The 26531-nt window shown below is 36.1% G+C and overlaps 1 protein-coding gene across 1 annotated transcript in view; it reads left to right on the top strand.

Annotated features, from left to right (window-relative positions):
* CTNNA3 (catenin alpha 3) overlaps window positions 1-26531 on the top strand; it is a 1757578-nt gene that overhangs the window by 456418 nt on the left and 1274629 nt on the right. The window contains exon 7 of the mRNA XM_056113567.1: window positions 3788-3991. Coding sequence (XP_055969542.1) covers window positions 3788-3991 — 204 coding nt within the window. The remainder of the gene's footprint in view (window positions 1-3787; window positions 3992-26531) is intronic.

Raw genomic sequence — 26531 nt, 5'->3', positions numbered from 1 at the left:
GGGAAGACTTTTCATTAGTTTCAATTTCCTTGATATTAATAGGAGTATTCAGGTATTCTAGATCTTCTTGATTCAACCTTGGGAGAACCATATGGGATACTAGGAATCAAACACAGGTTGGCTGCGTGCAAGGCAAACACCCTACCTACCCTGCAATTTCTCTATCCCCCCAATATGAAAGTTCTGAAACTCAGCCAGTCTGTCTGAAATATTGAAAATCTCTTAAATTCTGTATGGGTTTTCTTATTCTGGTTCTCCTCTTTTAATGGGTGAAAGTCTTATGATCACATGCCTTCTCTTGGTACTGTAAAGTTAAACAAGTTACTGGGAGACTACTGTTCATTTACTCTAAGAAATACTCTGCTGTGTTCACGATTGGACAATAGTCGGTTTAGATGAAAACTGACACTTGTTATTTTTGAGTATTCATCTGCCAGCATCTTCAGGGGCTCAAGGGACATTGGCTCTTAGCATGGGGTGGAATGTGTGCTGGCAGTGCACATTAGTTGAGAAGTCTGTGGGTGTGAGATTCATGGGGAGGCTCTTGTTGGAATCCATAGTTAGAAAATCTTCCTCCTACTGAAATTTGCATAGTAGCTATTATTGTTTTCCAGTTTCCCAGCCTCCCCCATGCCAATTTTTAGCTATCCTAATTCCCTCAGTATTTTTTGATGTGAAAATCTGGATATCGATCACTTAGCTACTCGGAAAGCTGGGGAAGCTAAACACTCACTTTTTTCTCACTTTTCCCTCTGGAAGAAAATCATGGGCCAACAGGGTCTCTCTTGGCACTGAGCTATGATGCTTTGAGGGGAGGGGTTGCATGGGTAATGTCAACAGTCCCTATCTTTGTCAAAGCTTCTATTATTTATTTATTTTTATTCCAGTGGAGTGCTAGAACCTCTCATCTATATTTCCAGACCTTCTAAAAGTACTTTTGTTGTTATCACTCTTTTTGTGGGATTATGAGGTGGGAAGGAAACCTTTCACTTCATCACTCTGCAGATGTCTAAGTATAAAAATTTCTTCAGTAGATCTCCGACAAATTCAGTAATATTTTATAGACTACTAAAGTCATTAAAAATGTTCCTGTTATCGTGTTTTTCTTTTAGAGAATAAAGGGTTTTTTTTTTTGTTTGTTTTATAGAGATTGAACCTCAGGCCTCATCCAGGCAAAGCATACACTGAGTTCCATCCCCAGTTGCCTTTGCATTGATTTGATGACGAAATGAAAACTTTTATACAATTGTACAGAATTTTGGTCATTTTAGACAGAATTAAGAGATTGGTAGTGGTTATACAATGTCAAAACAGGCAGTGTTTGAGTTTGGATAAGCTCAAGAATTTGAAGTATTAAAGATTAAGCAGGTCAAACTGAAAAAGCTAGCGTAATTGTGGCATGGAAGTGTACAACATGAATGAGAGTGAACTTAATCCTTCAGTAGAGATGGTTTATCACAACCAGAACACCTGACACAGCTAGTTTCTCTTGCACTAGTTAGAGGTGAAAAGATTCAAAATTTAATCAACTTTTCTGTCATCATAATGCTGGAGCTATGTTAGTTTTTCCCATCACATCATCTAATTGCGTTTGAATAATCAGAGAGTAATTCTGTTGCTCTCAGTATTTTTTCTTAATGATGATATCAATTTGGAGGGACATTTTTAAAAAGGCTTTAATTTGTTTAATTATTGTTATACAACATTGGAGTAGAAAGTTTATACTAAATTAGTGAACCAAGGGAAGACACGGCAAAAATAGTAAATAAAAAGATAAATATAAATTAATGCTAGACTAAAGACCAAAGATTTATATATATTATGATTACATAAATAAAATATTATTTTTTTGTAAAATAAGTTTGCTCTTTTTAATTTTATCCATCTAAAGTAGACTCAGAATGGTAGAAAATTTGTAGTAAGCAAATAGAAAGAAAAACTTACAGAAAAACTCATGGAAAGAAGAATTCTGAATAATTTTAAGACCTTTAACCTACTTTATATATAATCTATTAAAATATTTTAGGGTAAAATGTGTAACTATTGCACAGCACTACTTTGCTCTTTTTCTCCAAATATTTTTTAATGGCTTATTTTTCTATGATTGTTTATTCTTAGTATGGCTCAAGTATTATAGTTTTTAAAATTTCATTCTGGCTGTTTCTGATTCCTGAATATTTAATGTGGTGCAATGATCAATGTGAGATTATATATATAGATATATAGATATAAACACTCTCATACTTTGGTTCTGCCTCTACTATGTTACATTTGCACACATAACATTATTAGTAAGTTTATGCTATGTTCTCTTTAGAGCATTATATGATTTTATTTTACAATGAGTTCTTGGAGGTCTTTGGTTTGATAAAAATTTTGCTACCAAATTATGCTTAAATATTAAAATGATTCTTTTCTATATTTATTTTTAAAATATATAGCTTCTACCCTCCATCTTAGTAGTCTGTAGATTATGAATTTTATTTCCTGAAGATATATCTGATGGGTATATAAAAATACTATGTGAGATTCCAATAGCAGAAAATACCTGAAAGCTAAAATATATAAAGCAGGCAAATGGAATTTACCTTTTTGTCTTATTTTACTTTGTCTTAGCATGCAGGCAATGCTTAGGGTTTATTCCTGGTTTTAACCTCAGGGGTCACTCCTGGTGGGGCAGGGACTAGCTCTTTACCCACTGTAGACACTATGCTCTCTCCTGCCTAGAGTACTACTTCTTAAATGAATAATTAAAAATTAGAATTCTCTGTGGTACGTGAGTTTTAACTTTAGAGTGTGTGGTTGATAGGCAAAAATTTTTGAATTAGGTGTTCTAAGATTGAATACTTACATGAAATTCACTGTTTATTCACTCAGTGACCTTGATCAAGATGGTCTCAACCTCACTCATCATCAGCTGAAAAGTTAACAGTATCTTTGTTGCCACAGTGATTTTTAGCCAGAAGAGTCATATATGAGAATTTACTAAAACAATGATAACCTATATAGCTATAATTGTAGATAACAGTCAATATATACCAGTCACTGCATTTATCATTCATATAGCATTCATTTATTTCTTTTTGTTTTCTGTTTGGATTTTGGGCCATACCCAGTGGTACTCAGGGCTTACTCCTTGTAGATTCTTATGACTTTACATTGTGCCAGGAATCAAAACCAGCTGCATACAAGACAACCACCCTCTGTACTTTTCTCTGGCTTCTATTCATATAATTTTACTTTTTTAAAAAAGATGAACAATGCCAATATTCCAGTTTTACAGATTAGAAAGGTCATATTCAGAGAATTAAAAAAACCCTAGTGAGATCATACCACTGGTGAATGGGAAAGTCAAGATTTGGATTCCAATTACGATAATTGAGTCCATACTCATCATTGCATATTTTTGTCACTGTTAAATGTTTAGTTATGTGTGACCTGATTGAGGAGGTGGAACTGCCCTTTTTGCTATTACATCTGAATTTTAAAGGTGAAAACAAAATAGTATTTGTCTTTAAAGTAAAATGCCTGGCCAGAGAGATAATCCAGTGGGTAGGGGGCATGCCTTGCATAATGGCAACCTGGTTCAATCCTTGCTACCCCGTATAGTTCCCAGAGCCCCTACAGGAGTGATTCCTGAGCACAAAGTCAGACTAAGTCCCCAGCACAGCACAGCCCCACCAAAAATAATAAGTGAGCACAGGATATATATATATATATATATATATATATATATATATATTTAAGAATGCCATGGAATTCTAACCTTAATTTGTTCTTTCTTTAGAATTTAATTGTCTTGGATCCACTCACAGTGACTGAGGAGCAAATAAGACCATCGCTTGAGAAACGTCTTGAAGCCATTATCAGTGGGGCGGCTCTGTTGGCTGACTCTTCATGCACAAGGGATTTCCACCGGGAGCGCATTATCACAGAATGCAACGCTATCCGCCAGGCTCTCCAGGACCTGCTATCAGAGTACATGAATAATGTAAGTGACTAGTTTCCTATATCTGTGTATTAAGCTGAAGTTCCTTCTGGGGGGCAGGGGAAAGGCATAATACATTTTAAAAGAGTGCGTGATTTTACAAGGACTGGCTTTCTGGTTAAGTCCTGCACGAGTTCATAATTGAGGTTTCTCACAGGAATCAGCACTGAGAAGTTCCTAGGAATGGAACCCAACCAGAGGGGTTAGAGGATTGCATTTGATTATGTTGTTTTAGGCTGTATTTCAATGTTAGCTAAACAAGGGAATCAAGATTGGAGAAAGGAAGTTTGAGTTACACATTCATTTAAAGGATGAAAAAAAAAAAAAAGAACAGGATGCCAATCAAGCCTTGGCTTTCACATGGCCGACAGAGTTCAATTTCCAGCATCCCACATGGTCACCCGAGCTGGCCAGGAGTGATCCCTGAGCACAGTCAGAATGAAGACCTGAGAGCTGTGGTCGGGACCCCCCCACTCTGTCCCCTTGGCTCTTCCCTCCAGCCTTCCTCCCCCCTTCCCCCCCCAACACACACAGGAAGGAAAAAGAATATTCTTGAGGAGTAGCTTGGTGAATAACAAAGCTAATGTTTAATATTGGGTAGTGTCAATACTGCAGGGATCAGAGGCCACATTTTCCCCTTTCTAACTCAGAGACCGTTTTTGAAGGTGTATTGCACTCAAGTCAATTGAATAGTTCTCAGTACTTTCTGGACATGAAATAATTCATAGATTGTTTTGTAATTTTCACTCTTAGAAATATTAGAAATTCTGCACAAATTTTTGAAAATACAAAAATAGTTCAGTCTTTTGTTTTCATTTCATTTACGTGGTCCATGACATTTTCCTTTCATATGTGTATGTGTATATATACATCCATCTATAGTGCCATTCTGAAAACTAATGAAAAGGCCGGAAGATGTTTCCGTATATACATCTATATAGATTATAAAGCCTAACAAAGCTGAACAAAATGATAAATTTAGAACGTAAATAATTTTCTCATCTGTTTTACTTCAAGTAAAATAATTCAAGTTATAAAGATATATTTTTAAAATGAATTGTTGGTATGGGGTGTATGCTGTTTTGAGCATGAAATTAAAATTTAGGATTGTTCAATATAAATAATTTATGTGAAAATTAAGTTCAATAAAATTATGGAGTTTTGAGAACCATTCAACACATTTTACATGTTTTCATGCTCTTAATATTGATTGGCCTTGACTTTTGGCCCAGATTCAATTGCCTGTGAAAAAATCAAAATTGTAAAGTAGATTTCATTAATGAGAATTCCTTCTTTTTGTAAGCTATTTAAATAATTGTTCTCACATTTATAGATACGATTAGGTTACATATTAGCTTACTTTACCTATAAATCATAAAATTATAAGTATTTATTGTGTCTTTCAAATATGTAGTTAATTTTATGCGAACATTAACAATTTATATTTGAATTTAAAATCATAATCATGAAATGGTATAAATTAAGAAAAGGAATTTTCTTATGTAAATGCAAATTTTAAATTTGCAAAATTTATATATGTAATATTTTAATGAATTAAAATGATATATTTTATGATGTTTTATTGAGTAATAATTGAAATTTATTTTTTGAAAGTGCTCAGTTATCTAGAGCTCAAGAATATATTAGGAAAACAATTATTGATACTTAAAAGTAATTTTGTGATATAAAAATGTAGGGACATGTTAAAATGCATCAACTACAAATATACTAGTTAAGTCACTGAAAACACATATGTATATTTTTATGAATTATAATTATTTTTATTAACAACATAATCAGATGTACAAGTTTCAAATTCCACTGTCGAGTACACAAAACTTACTTGTGTTACTTAGGACCTTCTGTTAAAAATTTTGATTTTAAAACAAGATAAGCTCTGTGTTAGAAGAGTGAAGAGAGATGTTTTTACTTGTAATAATCAAATAGTTTTGAATGGTAAATAATTTGTCTAGGTAACTGTCTTAACATTTATTTTTTAATGGTAGATTTCACTGTAGGAATCAAAATGTTTTTCCATTTATTTTATTGATTTTGTTGCACTCTTATTTATGCTTGATCATGACTACTTTTTCCATTTGCCCTTCTGCCATCTTTCCCCTTTTTGGTAGAGAAAGAAAATGGATATGTCTCCCTCGTAGCATTTCTCTATTTATAGCTCTCGTTATGTGGGAATATTATAGGTAACAACTCAAGAATTCTAGAAGGATGGGCACTTGTTCTCTGGCCCTTTCAGTATAGTGCCTTTCAGGTAGCAGTACTTCAGTACTTAGCTATAGATAAATTGAATTTAGTTCTTGCTTCTTTTCAGCTTTCAGGATATGACAATGTGTCTGAATAAGTTAATATATACTTACTACATTTATTGTAAAAGTAGAGGGTAATGTTGAGAAAGGCATAATGGAAAGGAAGAGCACAGAGGTAAAGAAATTCATTATTCATATGCTTTAATTATACTTATATAATACTTTCTCTTTGCGTGTAATGTGAAATATTCATCAAGAAAGGTACTTTTATTAAGAAAATAAAAGACTTATTCTGTGTAGATATTGTATAATGTTCTACCCTGCTGTTTCCAGAGAGGTCAGAATACAATGCAATGGTATTCCACATGATCAGGAAATCCATTTAGGTATGCATAAAAATTTTATTCATAAATGCAAACTATAAATAGTCAAGGTATAAATACTCATAAAAATCACTCCAAGAGGAATGTAGTAATAGTTTTCATATAGATATGCAGAACTCTATGTCTAATACTATTACCTGACCAAGCTGATGCATATTGGATAAATAGCTATCATTCTGGAATATTTTATGGTTGGATATTACCAAAACACATTTTCAAGTTTATTTTTACTATGGGTAAAAATCTATATGAATATTCAGGAAAAACATTTTCATGGCAGATTTTGCATTTAGATTTTCCTATAGTCATCATCTAAAATGGGATTTTGAATAATTAAAAATACATCCTGGAGAGTACTCAGAATTTGAGAAAATCCAATTTTGTCTTTTAAATTTTACAAGTATATTTTTTCTAAGGAATTTCTGCTGATGTTGTTATACCTCCAGAGTTGCTTAGGTCGGTTCTCTCATGTACAGCATGATTGATGGATTCTTCTTGTGGATAGGCAGACAAGGCAGTCCTCTTAAGATGAAAGTCTTGAGGAAATAAGTTGTTTATAAATGTTGGGTCTTTTACCATTGATAAAATACTGTGATGGCCATTATTCTGTAGTTCGAATACTAAGCAGATGTAGTTTTTCATCTGAAGGCGAGTGGAAACTATAGTAGATGTTTTTAAGTTTGAACGTGTCGATGAATGGGATCTTTCAGGTGACTCAAAATATTGGTGAAGATGGGACAGTTGAGGGAGAGATGACACTTCTACAGTAAATGAGTAAGGTCAGGGCTTCTTGCAGAGACTAATTTGCATTTCTAGACGTCTCACTTGCATATATTCTCCTTTGGTTGCCTTTTGTGAAAATGCATGTTTCTTATTTATACAATTGTTGAATAAGTAAATTTTAAAAATGGACTCACTGGAGTGATAGCACAGTGGCAGGGTGTTTGCCTTGTGCGCATCCAGCCTGGCCGAGCCAGGTTCGATTCCTCCACCCCTCTCGGACAGCCTGGCAAGCTACCGAGAGTATTCAATATGCCAAACACAGTAACAAGAAAGTCTCATAAAGGAGACGTTAGTGGGCTATAAATCAATGCTAGGAAAGAAATGTAAACAAATACCTATTTATTTGAAGGTCTTCAGTTTAGTGTGTTCCTTTTCTTGGGTAATTACAAAGAATCAATAAAATCAGCATAAAGGTTTCATAGTTTTTCTTTTGCATATGATGCCTCTTCACCCATAAAATCACATCTAATTTTAAAATAATTTCAGTGTTAATATAAATTTAATTTAATTTTATTTGATTTTGTTTTGGGGTCATACCTAGTAAGGCTCAGGGTTATTCCTGGTTCTGCAGTCAGTGACTACTCCTGGGCGGTGCTTGGGAGACCATAGAGGACACAAGACAAGTACCATGCCCACTGTACTATTGCTCTGGTTCCTGTTTTTCATGATAATAAGATATACTAGTTATAATGATCTTTGTACAATGACTTAAAATACTCAACAGGTTAGAAATAAAAATTCAAACATTAAAAAAGACAGTTTCCATATTGATTTTATTATTTTTGCTTGAATTGAATATTAGGATAGACAAAAGTTATATGAATAAAATATACAGGAATATCTATTAAAAATCTTATCATAAAGTATAGGTTTTGTTCATTTCCATAGTATTTCATGTATCTTAAGTTCTACTTACAAATAAAATCACTATATGAATCCTTATAACAGAATTGGGTTAATCTTATTTATTATGATTAGGTAAAGATTCTAATATTCAACATGAAAACAAAGCAAACCTCGGTAAATAGCCCTCTTGTGTAGTTCTATTTTGAGAAAGATTATTTGTGTTTGGGTGTTGTTAAGCTATAATTCTATCTATGATTTGCATTGAGAGATGTGACTTTGAAATTTTTCCAGGTGATCCACAATTGGTATTCCCAAACTGTGTAGGATGATCACCTGTTCTCTTCAGTGGTATTGAATCAGAGTCATTGAATACTGAGTGATTACATAATTTATGCAGCAGAACCAGGCAGAAATGTTCATTCAGCCTCTTCTGGTTTCTAAAGCTCCCTTTCTTTCTCGAAAATTTTCAATGTAAAGGCAGGTGGGGGTTCTGAACAATATAGAAACAACTTTTCTATCGAAAGTGGGCATTACTTTATATGTGACAGCTTACAACTAGAAAATAATTTTTTGATTTTTTTTTGGTTTTGTGCATAAAAAGATGGTAGATGATTGTCACTATTTATGATTTTTTGAGTAAAAGTTTTCCCCTAATATTACAACTCCTTTAGAAGAGTTGACTGTTCATTATATCTAGTTTCTGAATTTTATATAACCTAGAAATTTGCAAAGTAAAAGTAACTGTTTTATTGCTTTCATTTTTATTCAGATACTCATACTATATGGGTAAGGCCTTCCATCTTTTATATTATTACAGTGTATCAGAAATGCCTCTAAAAGGCTGCATTATTTAACATCCACAAAATAGGGTGTAGTTATTTCATACCCTAGTCATCATGCGACCAGAACTTTTACTATTTTTGAAAACATTTTTATTTATTTATTGTGATTACAATATTGTGGCGTACCATGTTTCAATACACTATCGTTGTGTTAGCATCCCTACATCAATGTTCCAACCTCTTCCCTTCCCACTTCGGCAAACTGTTCTGTAGGCCAGGGTTTGTTATTGGCCGTATGTTATTCTTTCATTATGTTTGTTCAAAAAAAAATTCACATATGGGATTACTCAGTATTTCTCCTTCTCCATTCATGTAATAATAAATCGCATAATTTAATTTTTTTTTTTTTTTGCTTTTTGGGTCATGCCTGGTGATGCACAGGGGTTATTCCTGGCTCATGCACTCAGGAATTATTCCTGGTGGTGCTTTTCTTGTAGTTCAATAGAATTCAATATTGCATGCCACAGTTTCTTTATCTACTCATCTGTCCTTGGGCAAGTTGTTTCCACATCTTGGCTATTGTGAATAGTGCTGCAATAAACATGAGAATGCAAAGATATTTGCACTCATAATGTTTATTTATAGGATGTTTAAACATTTGTTGTATGTTCTATGCTAAATAATTTCCTTGTCATCATGTAATTATTGCAACACTCTAAGAAGTTACTATTATAATAAAAAATTTTAAAGATGAAAGAACTGGAATCATTATGTGGCTGTACAAAGTTTGAGCTAAGATGGCATAACTCCAGAGCATCTGTCCTTAACCACGGTTCTTTAGTTTTCAGTTGTTTCAATCATTCAATAAATAATTCTTGAGCACTTGTTATGCATTTGCATTGTAAAAGATAAAACTATAAAGGTGAATTAAAAGGACATATTTGTGCTTTTTTGAGATACAAAAATTTAGAGGTAAAGCATATTCCCAATTTATAGTTATAATTCCAATGTAATTATAAATTGGATATAAATAAATGAAATGTACAGGATATTACAAAAGAGGACCAATTTTAAATCAAATAAGGAGAAATTATATGAATGATACGTCTACTTTAGAGAGTTCCAAAGGATATTTTAATCTGGTGGTCGGAAAGTGAAGAATGTATATTCTAGAAAAATAATTTTTTAATGCAGACACCCAAAAATGGGCAAGTCAGTGCCCCAGGATGACCTGAAAGAAAGCCAGAGTTACTTCAGTCCTGAGACTGAAGAGAAATGTGTGGAATAAAGCTTGAAAGGGACCATGCTCAGCCCATGTTCACAATCTGGCATATTAAAGTAAATGCATTAAGCTAAATGCAGGGTATACAGAATTTGAGAGAACCAAGAGTCAAGGGTGGATTGCTACAAAACTCTTGTAGGTGGTTTGTGTAAGAAAATAGCAGGGCTAACTGACTTACAAGCTTCTCCACTTGAGCTAAAAAATTCAGGTGTTTTATATTAGAAATATCCAGGCGTTGAAGGACTTTCCTTTTACTCACAATGCCTTGATTTAATCTTTATGGTGTAGTAACTCAAAGGCAAAGCTTTTATTGGATTTGTAATCTAGTGAGAAATACAGCCCTCACGTTTACGCTTGCCTTAATGATTCCTGCAGAGGTTGAGTAGTGAAATGTTATCTATCTCCTCTCTGAAATATGAATTCTAGGTTAGTACCTTATGTTGCCCTTAAGGAGTTGATGATATCACTTTCGGTGTGCCCTTTTTAAAAGAATCCATCACTAATATATTTTATGAAAGAAACCAAAAGAAACTTCATTATTTAGTTATTTATTATTAGTTTTCTAGGTGAAATCACATCCTAACCTTTAATTCATAAGTTATCAAATACTCATAAATTAGATTACAAAACATGGAGACTTGTTTACAGTTTAAACAAGATATTAACATTTTTATCAAGTTTTATATTTGACAATTCACAATATTTTGTAACAAGTATCACCTTTTCTCTTAAAAGGTGATAGATAAGATGGTTGGAAAAATAAAAATTATCTATTTTATAAGTTTCTTGACTATTTTATATTGCTATTTCCTTATCTCTGATAGGCAATAATATAATAAGAAGTCCATAATTTCAAGTATAGTTTATCTTTGAATAGAAAAACAGGTGCATTTTGCAAGCCAAAAATTATTCCACACTTTAATGTATAAAATACAAAACAATTTCATCTTTTGTAGAAATTCAATGTGTTCAATACAGAAAATGGCATCTTTCTAACAAATGAAAGCTAGAAGATACTTTTCTACATTGACTTTTAAATCAGGAATAAAATAAAATATAGACACGTACTATTAATTTCTATGAATAATTCTGGCATTTTGTGTTTGACAAAGTGGAGGTTAGAGGGATTATTGAAGTCAGAGAAAAAGGTTTAAATACTACCTATTCTCCCTATTTGCTTTCTTTAGGCCTTTGGCAAATTTCTCAACCTTTCAGAAATTTTATTTAGATCAAATAGATACTAGATAATAAAATTATATAGTCATATTGTTTTATGATGACATGAAATAAAACTTCTAAAAATTATTTTTGCTCCACCTTAGCTGGACATTGTAATCACCTGGAAAGTCTGAATTTTTTCTTTTTCAGATCTAGGTCCACACTGACCACTTAAATCAGAATTTTAGGAGGCAGCACTCATGCAATGAAATGTTTTCAAATGTTTTCAAGATTCATGAGATAGGGCGTTTACCTTGCACTCGGCTGATCCAGTTGACCCAAGTTTGATTCCTCCGCCCCTCTTGGAGAGCCCGGCAAGTTACCGGGAGTATCACAACCACATGGCAAAGCCTGGCAAGCTACCCATGACGTATTCGATATGCCAAACACAGTAACAACCAGTCTCACAATGTTACTGGACCCGCTCCAGCAAATCAGTGAACAACGGGAGGATAGTGACAGTGACAATGAGAATGAAATCTGTTGATGTAAATACCTGAGAATAGTTCCATGCACATGATAGGCATATTAAAAATATTTTGTTTCCTTCATCTTCTAACCTAGATGCCTTCAATGTTCATAAAAACACAGATGATAGTTAATATTAATTATTCATATGGCAATGCTTAAGTTTTATGATGGATGCATTTAAAATTATACTTGAATTTTGGAACAGTGTTGATTTGCTATACAATTTTTTTTTTGCTTTTTTGGGTCACACTCAGCGATGCATAGGGGTTACTACTGGCTCTGCACTTAGGAATTGCTCCTGGTGGTGCTCTTGGGACCACATGGAATGCTGGTAATTGAACCCGGGTCGGCCGGGCACAAGGCAAATGCCCTACCTGCTGTGCTATCACTCCAGCCCCTATACAAATTTCTTTATGAACAGATGATATGAAACTTAAGATATTGATAAGTACAATAGTAAGTGTCTTTTCTATTTCTTGTGACTTTCCTATTGACTTTTCATTTTCTCTAGCATACTTTGTTTTAAATAATATATATACTTTACTATGTTATTTAAACATCTTTTTTTGCTTATAAGCTGCTTAAACCATTTAGTTTTTAAAAATTGTCATAAGAAATTTGGTGTCATGCTATCATTAATAACTATTTTTTTTATTAGTGAAACACCATGAGGTACAGTTATAGGCTTACAAATTTTGTGCTTGGGGTCATTAATAACTATTTTATTTGCTTTTGCTTTTGAAGTTTCTGGTCAATAGCAGCTATTAGTAAAACTTTGAGATAATCAAAATTTCTACATAGTTTTGACTGTATAAAGCACAGAATCACCTGTGCTTCATTCAAGCATCAATTATATTAGAAATTTCTCAGTTCACTATCCTGCTATTTATTTTTATTTATTTTCAATAACATCCCTCTTTCAATATAGCTGGTTCATAAGATTCAGTTCCCTTTAACTTTTATTTAAAAAGGTATCTCTTAAGAAAACTCAGTGACCAAATTCTGTAGAATATTCTTGTTCTATCTGAACACACGATGAGGTGTTCCTATGTGTTATGAAGAGAAGTACAAAATGAGACTGAAAGAAAAGTTTTCAGGCCCTCTCCTGCCTGGACTACAAATCTGATTTCTGCTTTTAATCATGAGAGAGGTCTGTGTATATGTACTCCAGGTCACATGTTGCGATTTACTTGAAAAAGTGCTTTTTGGGTAAAAAGAACATTTGACAAACACTGATTTAATTATAAACTTTTGCAGCACAAAACTATGCTAAAATTTCTTTTGGTGAGAGAAAAAATGTTAGCGATTTCAGAGCTTCTCTGGGAAAAGGAGGTGTTGGTGTGTTAAGAATAGGTCTTGATAAACAATGGGGAACTGAGTGAAATCGGAGAGACAGTGAGCAGAAGATGAAACAGGAGACTGTGGTTTGTAGGAGAGTTCAGAAAAGAGAAGAAATGAGGGACAGACGGGGGGAGCATAATGTCACGATGGGACAGTCGAAATGACTTTCAAGAACCAGAATTTTTTGAAATATCTTGCTCATGTTTTGTGATGTAAATTACTACCCCAAATGTTCAATGAATTTCAGTAAATACCAAGATTTATTTTGTGTGAATCGTGCAAAAGGGCTGATCTCTACATATGGGGTCTTTCTGAAGAAAACTGAGACAGAGCATAAGTCTATAGAAGCAGAAACTGAAACAGGTGCCTTGGCATATAAAACAATTGTGATTTACAGAGACCTTGGCATTGGGATTCAGATGAGTCACAGAAGGAATCTGAACTTCTAGCTAGAGAAAAAGGGAATTTCAGCTACATAATAAGTTTAAAAAACTTTTGAGAAGGTCAAGCTTGTTATTGAGAATTTAAATGTCTATATGTATATATATTTTTTCTTATAAGCTACTTAAGCCACTCAGTTTTTTAAAATTGCCACAAGAAATTTGGAGTCATGCTATCATTAACAACTCTTTCATTTGTTTTTGAAATAGTAAAGGAATAAAATTTCTTACCTCATTTTTCTTTGATGCCTCAGGTTTGTAGTGCAATGGGTGGAGGGCAAGTGTGATGAAATAACTCTCTTATGATTATACATACTCGTAGATAAAATTGAAACAAAAAAGACAAAATGATATTTGAGGATTTGCAGTTCTGTATACTGGTTGTTAGTATGGGAAGGATAGTCACAGCAAAGCCTGCCTTCTTCCACTGTCTATACAGGAGAAATATTAGGAAAGCAACATTACTGGAACTATGGTCTTTAAAAGATAAAAAAAAATATTTGATTTTAAGAAGAACTAGAAAAACAGTATGTGTGTTTTTAAGGCAGACTGGGGAGTTAGCCATCTGTCCATCTGTAGCACTGTAGCACTGTCCTCCCATTGTTCATCGATTTGCTCTAGCAGACCCAGTAATGTTTGGCATATCGAATACAGCAGGGGTAGCTTCCCAGGCTTTGCAGTGCAGGCGAGATGCCTCGGGGAGCTTGCAGGGCTCACAGAGAGGGGTAGAGGAATCGAACCGGGGTCGGCCGGGTGCAAGGCAAACACCCTACCTGCTGTGCTATCGCTCCTTTCCATAGACATTGAAGTAAAAATTTATGAAGGTTTATATAGAGCTACCCTACCACCCACCTACCAGATGGTCAGATTTCTTCGTCAAGATCATGAACGATCGGTTTGAGGCTCCTCATGTTCCCAGAGCGAACAGATGCCATTGGGCTACACTAGCACGCGACAGGGGCAAATGGTTACTGGCGCCCACTCGAGCAAATCGACGACTAACGGGAAGTTAAGTGATTATTAAGTGATATAGAGCTAGAACTTGGGATGTAGAAATAATTGTTATTGTTTTATAAAATGGAGAGAAAAGAGGCCATTCCTTTACAGCAAAATGAATTTCAAGTACACCTTTTCATTATTCTTCTCTTTATACCAAATCGCAAAATAAGGTTGGTAACTTCTTTAAACATGATGTGTTGTTGGCCCCTTTACATTTCCTGGCAATGCAGTATGTGAAGATAATGGAATTTGTCCGTAGTCTTATTACCCTATTTATCACTAGCTTTGAGCTAGTACACACTCACAAGGTTTGCTTTGTGCAGCAGCATTTAAAAGATACTGTTGAGGCTGTAGAGAACATTTAATGATCTCAACTCCAATGTTGTCAATCTTCTTGATGTCATTTTCTAGTTTAGAATCTAAATATGCAATGATTTAAGTACTGAATTTGTTATCCTGTGGAGAATCCCACAGTAGTTATAATCTTTATTGGATGAGGGACAGTAGATCTGAAAGTTTTGTCCTCAAATAAGCAAGTTTGTATTTAAACCAATAGAATAAAGTTATTCTAATTATACTAAGTCTGGCAAACTCCCCGTGGTGTACCCAATATGCCAAATACCAGTAACAATGATGGGTCTCATTCTCCTAAAAAAGTAAAAGTAAAGGCCTGACCGTTGATCATCGATTTGCTTGAGCGGGCCCAGTAACGTCTCCATTGGAGACTTTGTTGTTACTGTGTCTGGCATATCGAATACGTCACGGGGAGCTTGCCAGGCTCTGCCGTGCGGGCGAGATACTCTCGGTAGCTTGCCGGGCTCTCCGAGAGGGGCGGAGGAATCGAACTCGGGTTGGTCATGTTGGCTGCGTGCAAGGCAAACGCCCTACCGCTGTGCTATCGCTCCAGCCCAAAGAATGAGCGTTATTATTAACGCTCATTCTCCTAAAGAACCTTGAATACAGCACTTTCTTAAAAGTCTCAGGGCTAGGATGAAGGAGACATTACTGGGGCCTGCTCGAGGCAATTGATGAATAATAGGATGGTCGTGATTCGTGATTCGTGATTGCTGTATATATCAAGTTTATAGACATTTAAGGATCTTACATTCAAAATTTCAAATAAAAATTTCTCAGAACTTTGAAATTACACTTTTAAACGTTTGTAAGATTAGTTTGCTGAAAAAAGAAGTTGCTTGCTATTCAAAATTTAATTAGTAGAAATAATTAAAATGATTTTATCTTAGATTAATATTAAATATTGGTAAAATATTTTAAATATGCTATCAATTTTAAGTAAATTGATTTTTTAAATTTTTTATTAAATTTTTTTAGTAGTTGATATTTTATAATCTTTCTATACTTATTTTAAAATGAACTTTTATAATTTGACGTGGTAGAGCCATTTTTAGAAAGTAAATATTGCAGTGAAAACAGTCTGTGAATAATTAATAATTCTCAAACACAGGGAAAAAGTATTATCAAAATATCAGAAAAATTGCTAGCATATCATAGCAAAAAAGTTTTAGGGAGCTTGCTTAGAACAGGGGCAAGATCACATTCTTTTGAGATTAATTTAACTATGGTTCTGGGCATTTTACATACTTTTGTCTATATTTTTTTCGTCATCCTGTTATTCATCGATTGCCTCGAGCAGGCCCCAGTAACGTCTCCTTCATCCTAGCCCTGAGATTATATTCAAGGCTCTTTAGGAGAATGAGACCCATCATTGTTACTGGTATTTGGCATATTGGGTACGCCACGGGGAGTTTGCCAGACTCTGCCCTGTGGGCAGGCTACATTCGATAGCCTGCAAGTTTGTCCAAAGTAGGAATGAGATACAGATCATGCATGCAGTTGATCTGTACATTCTAGTAGGCAAAACAAATGAATTTTGCTTTAAGCTTCTGAATTGTTGGGAGTTCGTTACATTCTTATTAGTCACTGACATACCAAAACCCAGGGGTAGATTGTTCATAGCATGACAGGGTTTGAAAGCCCTGTCTCATTTAGCTGTGCAGAGGTGATCACGACGAAAAAAAAAAAAAGTAGGAATGAGATAATAAGATGTCATAAAAAGATGTCCTGATATGACGTCCAAGGGTGTCTCTGAGTCTTGGCCGTTGATGGGATTACACGGCGCCAGGAGGCCAGGTGGTGGGTGTAACCCCCGCCTACTGGGATTTGGAGGATCTGGGTGGAAGATGCTCGACTCCAATTCGAGTAGGCTTGGAGGTCTCGGCCCCGGAACCCGCGTGGCTTTGTCCCTCTGCCAGTACCTTCATGTGTGCGGAAAGTGGTCTCAGCATGGTGGTGGCTGGTCCTGGAGGTCTTCGGCTGCTGGAGCCCTGGTCGGGGCGGGGAGGAAAGCTCAACCCGCTCCCCTCCAAGGGTCCCCAGCGAGGAACAGCCAGGCGCAGGGGCAGAAGACTGCACTGTTCTCATCCGGGAGCTGCATTTTTAAAATCCAGCTTGTCTATATAGAATTCACAGAAACAGTTTCTGCTCTAGCGTTTACTATGATGTTGTATTTACCAACCTATGTAATTCAAGTGTCTTTCAACAGATGATCAGTCTTTATTTTTCACTTTAAAAATTTTAAATATGATCACGATCACGATCACGATCATCCTGTTGTTCGTCGATTGTCTCAAGCAGGCACCAGTAACATCTCCTTCTACCTAGCCCTGAACTTTTAAAAGAGCCATTTCAATGCTCTTTCAGGATTAGGAGGATGAGACCCATCATTGTTACTGGTATTTGGAATATTGAGTATGACACGGGAAGTTTGCCAGACTCTGCCGTGCAGGCAGGATACTTTTTGTAGGCTTCCAGGTTCTCCAAAGGAAAGATAATAAGATGTCCGGGAGCTGGGTTTTATAGCCGTTGATGGGACCAACCTGGCGCTGTCAGCAGCTGGTGGGTGTGATGCCTACCTACTGGAAGATGGGGTGTCTGGGTGGAGAAGGCCAGTCCCAATTTGAGTAGGCTTGGAGACCTCAGCCCCGGGGCCCGCATGCCTGGGTTCCTCTGCCAGTTCTTTCATGCATGAGGCCCGTCCGGACGTGTGGAGAGTGGTCCCAGCATGGCCATGGCTGGCTCCAGAGGTCCTCAGCTGCTGGGGCTCTGCTCGGGGCAGGGGGGTGGGGGGAGAGAAACTCGACCCTCCCCCCTCCAAGGGGCCCCAGTGAAGACAGCCAGGCGTGGGGGCAGGAGACTGCGCTGTTCTCCTCTGGGAGCTGGGTTTTATAGTCTCTGCGTCTTGGCCGTTGATGGGACCAACCTGGCGCTGGCGGCAGCTGGTGGGTGTGACGCTTACCTACTGGAAGATGGGGGAGGGGTGTCTGTTTGGAGAAGGCCCAATCCCAATCCGAGTAGGTTTGGAGACCTCAGCCCCAAGACCTGCGTATGATATAATTTTATTTTTTTTATTGAATCACCATGATGTAGAGCATTACAAAATTGTTCACGATTGCGTTTCAGTCATACAATGTTCCAGCACCCATGCCTCCACCTGGGAAGCACCAGAATCCCCAGTTTCCCTCCCACCCCTTCAAGCCCACCCACCCCATTAGTCTTTCATTTAGATGCTCCATATTATCATCTTTCTTTTGAGTTTCTGCTCAGATGTTCCAGCACTCATGGCTGAGAAATAAAATGAATTTTATTTTTAAGTTAGGATTGTTTCTATTATCTTGAAGTAGGTCAGTGACAACTCATCAGTTATATTCATATGGAAAATAAACAACATGTTTATCTTAAAGAAAACTAGAAATAGTATATGATTTTGCATTGAGTATTTTTTTCCCAAAGATCACATTTTATGGCAGTCTTCTAATTTTCTTGCCTTTTATCTGAATGTTAACAATGCACACAGTGAAGGGCTGAAGTAAGATACTTTAATTTGGACACAAGGACACTTGATTCACCAGTCTTAAATAATTTTAAGTTTTACTTTTATTATTTCATATCCTAGAAGTTTGAGGTGCCACATTTAGCTTAAAACACAAGGGACTCAGACTAAAATACAAACTATCACAAAACCATTTATACCTGCAGTGCAAGTCTTATCATGATTTTGCTTAATTTCATGGCAATGATGCTTACTGCACATGCTTCTGTATTGTTGGAGTTTTTTGAACTTTATCCAGAAAATTCTGGCTTCAAGTTAACTTAGCTGTTATATTAGAGGAGAATGGAGGACATTGGATGAAAAATCTTGATATGTTATGGTTGTTAGAAAGTGTGTCTTATCTGCATATAACTTCTTTATCATTGGATGTAAAGGTATTTTTCTGATGAAGGATTTCAGTAGGACAAGAATGAATTTTAGCAACCTAAGATTCAAATTGAGGGATCCAAGGTCATTTTATCAGGGCCTTATTTTCTGGTAAAGAGGAACTCGCATCTACTACTACACTCTATGTTTCTAAATGACTGTATTATTCCCATGTGTCTGCTACTGGAGACAGAGAGCCAGCATTTTCCTGCTACTGGCTCTGGCACACACTGGAGAATGAGACCAGTTTATTTTGGACCTCAGGAAGGATGTTGGATATTTAGAAAATAGATTCCCTTGTTCTAAAGCTGCGTTCGTATTTTGGAAGATGACTTAATAGAATGAGATATTAGCTTAGAAATTTTAGAAACTGTATAAGATTTTGTATGTATGTATATATCTTTTGAAGCCAAATTTTCCTCACTGGATCCATTTAAAAATGATACATATTCTTCTTTGTCCTGTGTCCACTGTAAAAGAATTTGTTGTTGTTGATGTTGAAGCCTCTCATGGTAGGCCGTTGGTTTAATAGGAGTGTTTAGTCTCATTCCCCAGTGACAAGAGCTAGGTGCAATGTTTCAACCTACCTGTAAAACTTCATCTTAAAGACACATAGTAGACCCAGTTCACTGATAAAGCAGGATTAGAATTTCAGATTGTAATTATCTCTAAGACTCTGCTACCCTTTTTGTTGTGGATTTTTAATTTCTTCAATCCGGTATCTTTTTCTGTGGCAAACCAAGTTTATTTTGGGACTTCCAGATTTCCCTGATTCCTTAGACGTAGTAAGAAGGAAGATTAAGAATTCTGTTTGCATGTTACATTTTTTATTGTAAAATAATTATCCTTTCAAAAGTCATTGAACATAAGCCAACAAAATATCTTGTAAGACCCCACAATTTCTTTGTGATAGTTATTTCTACAATTACAAATACACAAAAATCTTTGAGCAAATCATGATATTCATTGTTAATATATTCCATTGGTGGTGTTTTCTTGGAGCTTTTTTCACTCAATTTTTATATGTGATGAATCTATTTGATTTTATCATTACCCTAAATTTCGTGGCCAACAGAGAGGCTTTCTCCCTTGTGTTTCTTTCACAGGAGCACAACCTACTTATTGCTATGCACCCAAGTAGAAGAATGTGAACAGCCTTATTCTCTGCAGAGATGGAATGAAAACTATTCTTCCATGTTCTTTTCCATTTTACCAAATGATACAAATGTTAAAAAACAAATTTCAAGGATTGGTACCAGAACTTTCCTTTCCTTCAACCCATGCTAAATGATCTGTATTGTTCTGAGGACTCTACCTACAAAGCATATAATGAAAGCTATTTCTTTCCTTCTGATCACCATCAGCTTAATCTAAGTCACCACTATCACTTGTCAATTCTATTGAAACAGCAGCTTTCTAATAGATCCCTCTGCTTCAGCTTTTGTTTTATGTACCATCACGATCATGACCATCCTGTTATTTGTCGATTGCCTCGAGCAGACCCCAGTAACGTCTCCTTCGTCCTAGCCCTGAGATTTTTTAAAAAGTGCCATATTCAAGGCTCTTTCAGGGTTAGGAGAATGAGACCCATCATTGTTACTGGTATTTGGCATATTGGGTATGCCACGGGGAGTTTGCCAGACTCTGCCATGTGGGCAGGTGACATTCGGTAGCCTGCCAGTTTGTCCAAAGTAGGAATGAGATAAGATGTTGCGTGGCCGCATTTGTGGCCACGCAGTTCTGGGAGCTGGGTTTTATAGTCTCTGAGTCTTGGCTGTTGATGGGATTACACAGCACCAGGGAGCCAGTTGGTGGGTGTGAACCCTGCCTGCTGGAATTTGGAGGATCTGTTCCATAGGAAGATTAATCTTTTCAGCCTATCTGACCATGTCCTGCTTAAGACATCTCAATAATTTCCAAGGGTATATACCAGAAAGTCAATTACTTTTTAATCATAGTTTACAAGGTCCGATATGTTTAGCACATTAATACATTTTGCTTATCTAACAAAATTATCTCCCTTTCCAACTTAACACCAAAGCCACTGGCACATTTTTAATTTCTGAGCCACCTGACTCTTTACCTTCTCAAAGATTCTATGTTAAAGCTCATGACTGGAATGCAGACTTAGAAGTATGTAATGGTTGTGTGGCAAGAATTCCTCAGTGTGGTAATAAATTGGACCCCTATGTTTTTGTGTACTTTGTTCCTTCAAGCCTTACCACCAATGGGAGGTTAATACTTAATAATTTCTTGCTATCAACTTATACTTGCTCTCTGTTACCATAGAGAGCCTCTAAGTGAAAATCTTCAAGAGGTACATTGGTCTTTCTCTCTCACACACACGAACATGTGTGTATATGTATATGCACTATATATGTGTGTGTATATATATATATATATATATACATATATATAAAACCTTTGTACTTGCTACTTCTGTGGATAAAGGAAATGAAAGCAACATGATATTCAGCTTAAGTAGTTAGTGCCATCCTCAAATTTATTAGTATTCAGGTCTTGCTTCACTTGATACAGGTCTTGCTTAATTCAGTTCCTTGAATTATTTTCTCTTTGGATGACATTACCTTGTTGTAAATAGCATATCCATCAAAAATACCTCTAAATTCCAATCTAAAGAAATCATGCAATTACTCTGTTGTAGTATTCTATTTTTAATATTATGTATGACATAGGGCTATCTGATGTTTTCTTTTCTAAAAAAATTTTTTATTAGTGAAACACCATGAGGTACAGTTGTAGACTTACAGATTTTTGTGCTTGGGTTTCAGTTATACAATGATTGAGTACCTCTCCCTCCAGCAGTGCCCATTCCCCACTTTCAATGCTCCCAGCATCCCTTCCACCTCCCACCCCCCATTCTACCTCACCTCTGTGGCAGGGCATTCCCTTTTGTTCTCTCTCTCCTTTTGGGTGTGGTGGTCTGCAAAAGAGGCATTGAGTGGCAAACATGTTCAGTCCATAGTCTACTTTCAGAATGCATCTTTCATTCTGGGAGGATCCACCCAACATCCTTTACTTGTTTGTTTATTTGTTTAGTTTTTCCATTCAGCCATCCTCCTACTTATTTATATATTCATCCATCCATGAACTGTCTTCCTTGTCTAGATTGTAATCTCCAAGTGGGTAGGCACCTATGTATTTTACTTATAGACTCTCCAAGAAATAATCATTTTTGACAAGTGATTATTTCAGCAAGTGATTTTATAATTGGATTTGTCTTCCTGAGATATTTATACAAAGATGTCAAAAAGAATATTGCTACTGTGACATCTCTTTAAAGAGGATTCTGGAACCAAAGACCGAGTTGTATTTCAACCCCACACAGTAAGTTAATTATCATTGGATTCAATTATTTTTCATTTGCAAACGTTTATACACCTCTGTGTATTTATTTTCTTAATTTAGAGTTTATGCACACAGTAACAAAATTAATTTGGGTCAAACATCAAGTTCTGAGGTTATCTAAGTGAAATTAAAATAAATTAGCTTTAGGCTAGAGCCAACATAGCGGGTAGGACATTTGCCCTGAACATGGCTGACCTGGGTTCGATTCCTCTGTTCCTCTCGGAGAGTCTGGCAAGCTAACGAGAATATTCTGCCTGCACGGCAAAGCCTGGCAAGCTACCCGTGATGTATTGGGTATGTCAAAAGCAGTAACAACAAGTCTCACAATGGAGATGTTACTGGTGCCCACTCAAGCAAATCGATGAACAACAGAAGGACAGTGCTACAGTGCTACAGTGTTAGAATTCAAAAAGTAAGTGTGTATATGTATGTATATAAAGTAAAGTAAAGTAAAGGCCCTCCCGTTGTTCATCGATTTGCTCGAGTGGGCCCAGTAACGTCTCCATTGGAGACTTTGTTGTTACTGTGTTTGGCATATCGAATACGTCACGGGGAGCTTGCCAGGCTCTGTCGATGTATATGCACTCCTATATATATACATATATATATATATATATAAAAACTCTTTGTTTTCTAACTGATATTCTATTATAATGGATAGTTTAAGAATTCAACTAAACACCATAATTACAGAGATTTTCTTGTGCTTTAGTATCTTTAGCCTAGTTTAGAGTGGTCAGTTATTATTTCTTGGAAATAATTATTTATTTTCTGAAAACAGGAAAATAATATTTAAAAAGACATTATTTAGGGACTGTAATGATAGTACAGTGGGTGGGATGCTTGCCTTGTATGCAGCCAACCCTGGCTCAATTTCCAGCATCCCATATGGCCCTGGAGTACTGATAGGAATAATTCCTGAGTGCAGAGCCAGGAGTAACCACTGAGTATTGCCAGGTGTGTTCCACCTCCTCTTGGCGATGCTCAAGGTGTGACACAAAAAGAAAAAGAAAAGAAAAGAAAAGAGTACAATTGTGACAGAAAGTGAAATATCAGGCAGTAGTGAACTAAAGTGAACAATAAAAAGATCCAGAATAAAAACCTTTTCTAAAACTAAGGTAAAACATCAAGATGTAACCAAGATGACAGCTCAGAAAACCACTGAGTTTTATTTCGACACTTTCCCCCATTAGGGTAAAGATTGGCCTAGAATTATATGGGATGCTTAGGAAAGATCTAGTAAGCTGGTTTTCAAAGTGAAAGGGACATAAAAGTATGAAGTCAGGAAGCTCAATATATCCCCTTGGATAAAATAACTTTTATCTTTCATCCATTTTTATAGTGTCATCATATAAATATTAAATTAATATTCCTTGGTTCAGAAAATGTTTTGTTATTTCTTGACCTATATAAAGGATAATTTTGTAAAAGATGAGATTTCTACTTTGCAAAATATACTTGGAATATCTAGCAAAAATAAAATGCATATGTCCTTTGAACAAGGAAATTTACTGCTTATACTTGAAAAACCAAACTTGATTGTGCACAAAATCGCATACTTTATATATGTGATTTCTGATGTATGAGACACATTTTTTTCTGGACGGGAACTATTAAAATGATTATTAGTTTGGGAGAGAGAGCCATGGGGAAGGAAGAAAGCATCCTTCACTTTTACTAACATTGACTATTCTCTACTTTAAAGAAAACTCAACAAACAATTATCAGGCTAAAGGAATAACAGAATTCCTTTTTTTCACTTTTTTTCACAGAGTTCCTTTTTTTCACTTCTTTTTATAATCTTGCTCTCTTAAAATAATCTCTTATATGAATCTTTTCTTATAATAGCTCTCCACTTTACTCTCTTTCTCTCTCTCTCTTTCTCTATGTCTCTGTCTCGCTCTGTCTCTCTGTCTCTCTGTCTCTCTCTCTCTCTCTCTCTCTCTCTCTATATATATATATATATATATATATATAGTGGGCTGGAGTTATAGCACAGCGGGTAGGGTGTTTGCCTTGCAAGCGGCCAACATGACCGACCCGAGTTCGATTCCTCCGTCTCAGAGAGCCCGGGCCAGCTACCGAGAGTATGCCCGCACATCAAAGCCTTGCAAGCTCCCCGTGGCGTATTTGATATGCCAAACACAGTAACAAGTGTCACAATAGAGACATTACTGGGCGGCTCCAGCAAATCGATGAACAATGGGAAGACAGTGACAGTGATATTTATAGCACCCAAATAGTTTCTATAGCATATAGATACTGTTTACTCCAGATATAAATAGCATTCTTTATTTTCATAAAGATTAATTTATATAACAAGAATCTTCTCTTTGACGAATGAGTTAAATTTTATAAATCAAGTATGTGGAAGAGTGGTACCATCTATTGGTGTTAAATAACATTGAATTCCAGCCTGTTATCATTTTGACAATTTTATATTTTATAATTCTCAGCTGTGTAGTTGTTTACCAAATGATCAGTTGGTTTGGGGCTTCAGTTTCTGTGTCTCTAAAACCTTTAAATAAGAGCCTATTTTATAGACTTTATAATATTCTTTTTCTTATTTGGTGTTATAAATTAGATATATATACACACATATTTTTCTGTAGTCATGACCTTAAATAAATCCATAAAAAGATGGGAGAAAATCAAGATTTAGAAAACTGCATTCATATTTTTGTGAATGCTCACATAGAAATAAAATAGCTGCTTTTGCCCTGAGTTTTAGGCACCAAGTTGATATCAGTAATTTAGAGCTATTATCAGACTAAAATGTCCCTCACCACGACTGGCCTGCTGAACCCAGCACGTCTTGTCAGCTCCACATTCTCAGAGGCAGAATTCTGTTCCAAGGGGGTAATTTTGGCTTGGTCGTAGACACATAATGTGGGTATTACCGTACATGACCACTCTTCCTGGGGATAATGACGCAGCTGGTGTGCCAATTGGGCTTAAAAGAATGATGTCATGTTTATTTTGCTGCCAGCAGTACAGGGAGACCAAATCTTGCTTTGACTGGAGAAAGGATAAAATAGTCATAAATATTTTTTCTATTATTATAACACATACTTGTGAAAATTTTAGAATGCTTTTGCAAGTGTTAAGCAAACCTAGTAACTGTCTTTTAGATGAATATATGGTGTATGCTTTAGAGATTTAAAAAATAATAGCAAAATTGTTGCATGATGGTAGAGCTGACTATAAAAATCAAGGAGTTTGTGTTCCGGTATAGGAACACATTCAAAAAATATTCTTTTTGAAATAGCAAGTGACCATTTCTGTACAATGAGATGAAGTTAGATTTTTAAGTTCCTTGAGAAAGCCATTAAGTGTTTTCTTTATTGTGGGTACTGATTCTCATTCATGAGGTTCCTTCAAACACCTTTGGAATGAACATACTGCCTTTTCTTTATGTCTTTTTTGACATGTAATCAATGCCTTGTGAATTTCCTAAAGATGGAACGTAGTTTAGTGATGCCTGTGAGCAAGTAGAAGGCATTGCTCACACACATTCCCGCAGTAGTTTTCTGAAGGCCCCATCAAGGGAAGGAGAAAATGCTATTTTTCCTTAACACAATACATAACATGGCGCCAGGGGGCCAGGTGGTGGGTGTGACCCCTGCCTACTGGAATTTGGAGGATCTGGGTGGAGGATGCTCGACTCCAATCCGAGTAGGCTGGGAGATCTCGGCCCCGGAACCCGCGTGGCTTTGTCCCTCTGCCGGTACCTTCAGGTATGTGGAGAGTGGTCTCAGCATGGTGGTGGCTGGTCCTGGAGGTCTTCGGCTGCCGGAGCCCTGGTCGGGATGGGGAGGAAAGCTCAACCCGCTCCCCTCCAAGGGGCCCAGGCGAGGAACAGCCAGGCGCGGGGGCAGAAGGGTCTCATTCTCCTAAAGAGCCTTGAATATAATCTCAGGGCTAGGATGAAAGAGACGTTACTGGGGCCTGCTCAAGGCAATCAACGAATAACAGGATGATGAAATGAAAATGAAATGAACAATACATAAAATCAGACAGGGCATGACTTACTCTGAGAGTTTTTTGGTTTTTATAATACCAGGAAGTTTTAAAAATATCATTTTCATT

This window comes from Sorex fumeus, unplaced genomic scaffold, assembly GCF_029834395.1.
Source record: "Sorex fumeus unplaced genomic scaffold, SorFum_2.1 ptg000020l, whole genome shotgun sequence".
NCBI classification, from domain to species: Eukaryota; Metazoa; Chordata; class Mammalia; order Eulipotyphla; family Soricidae; genus Sorex; species Sorex fumeus.
The sequence above is the reverse complement of the archived record's forward strand: the minus strand, read 5'-3'. Positions and strand labels throughout refer to the sequence as shown.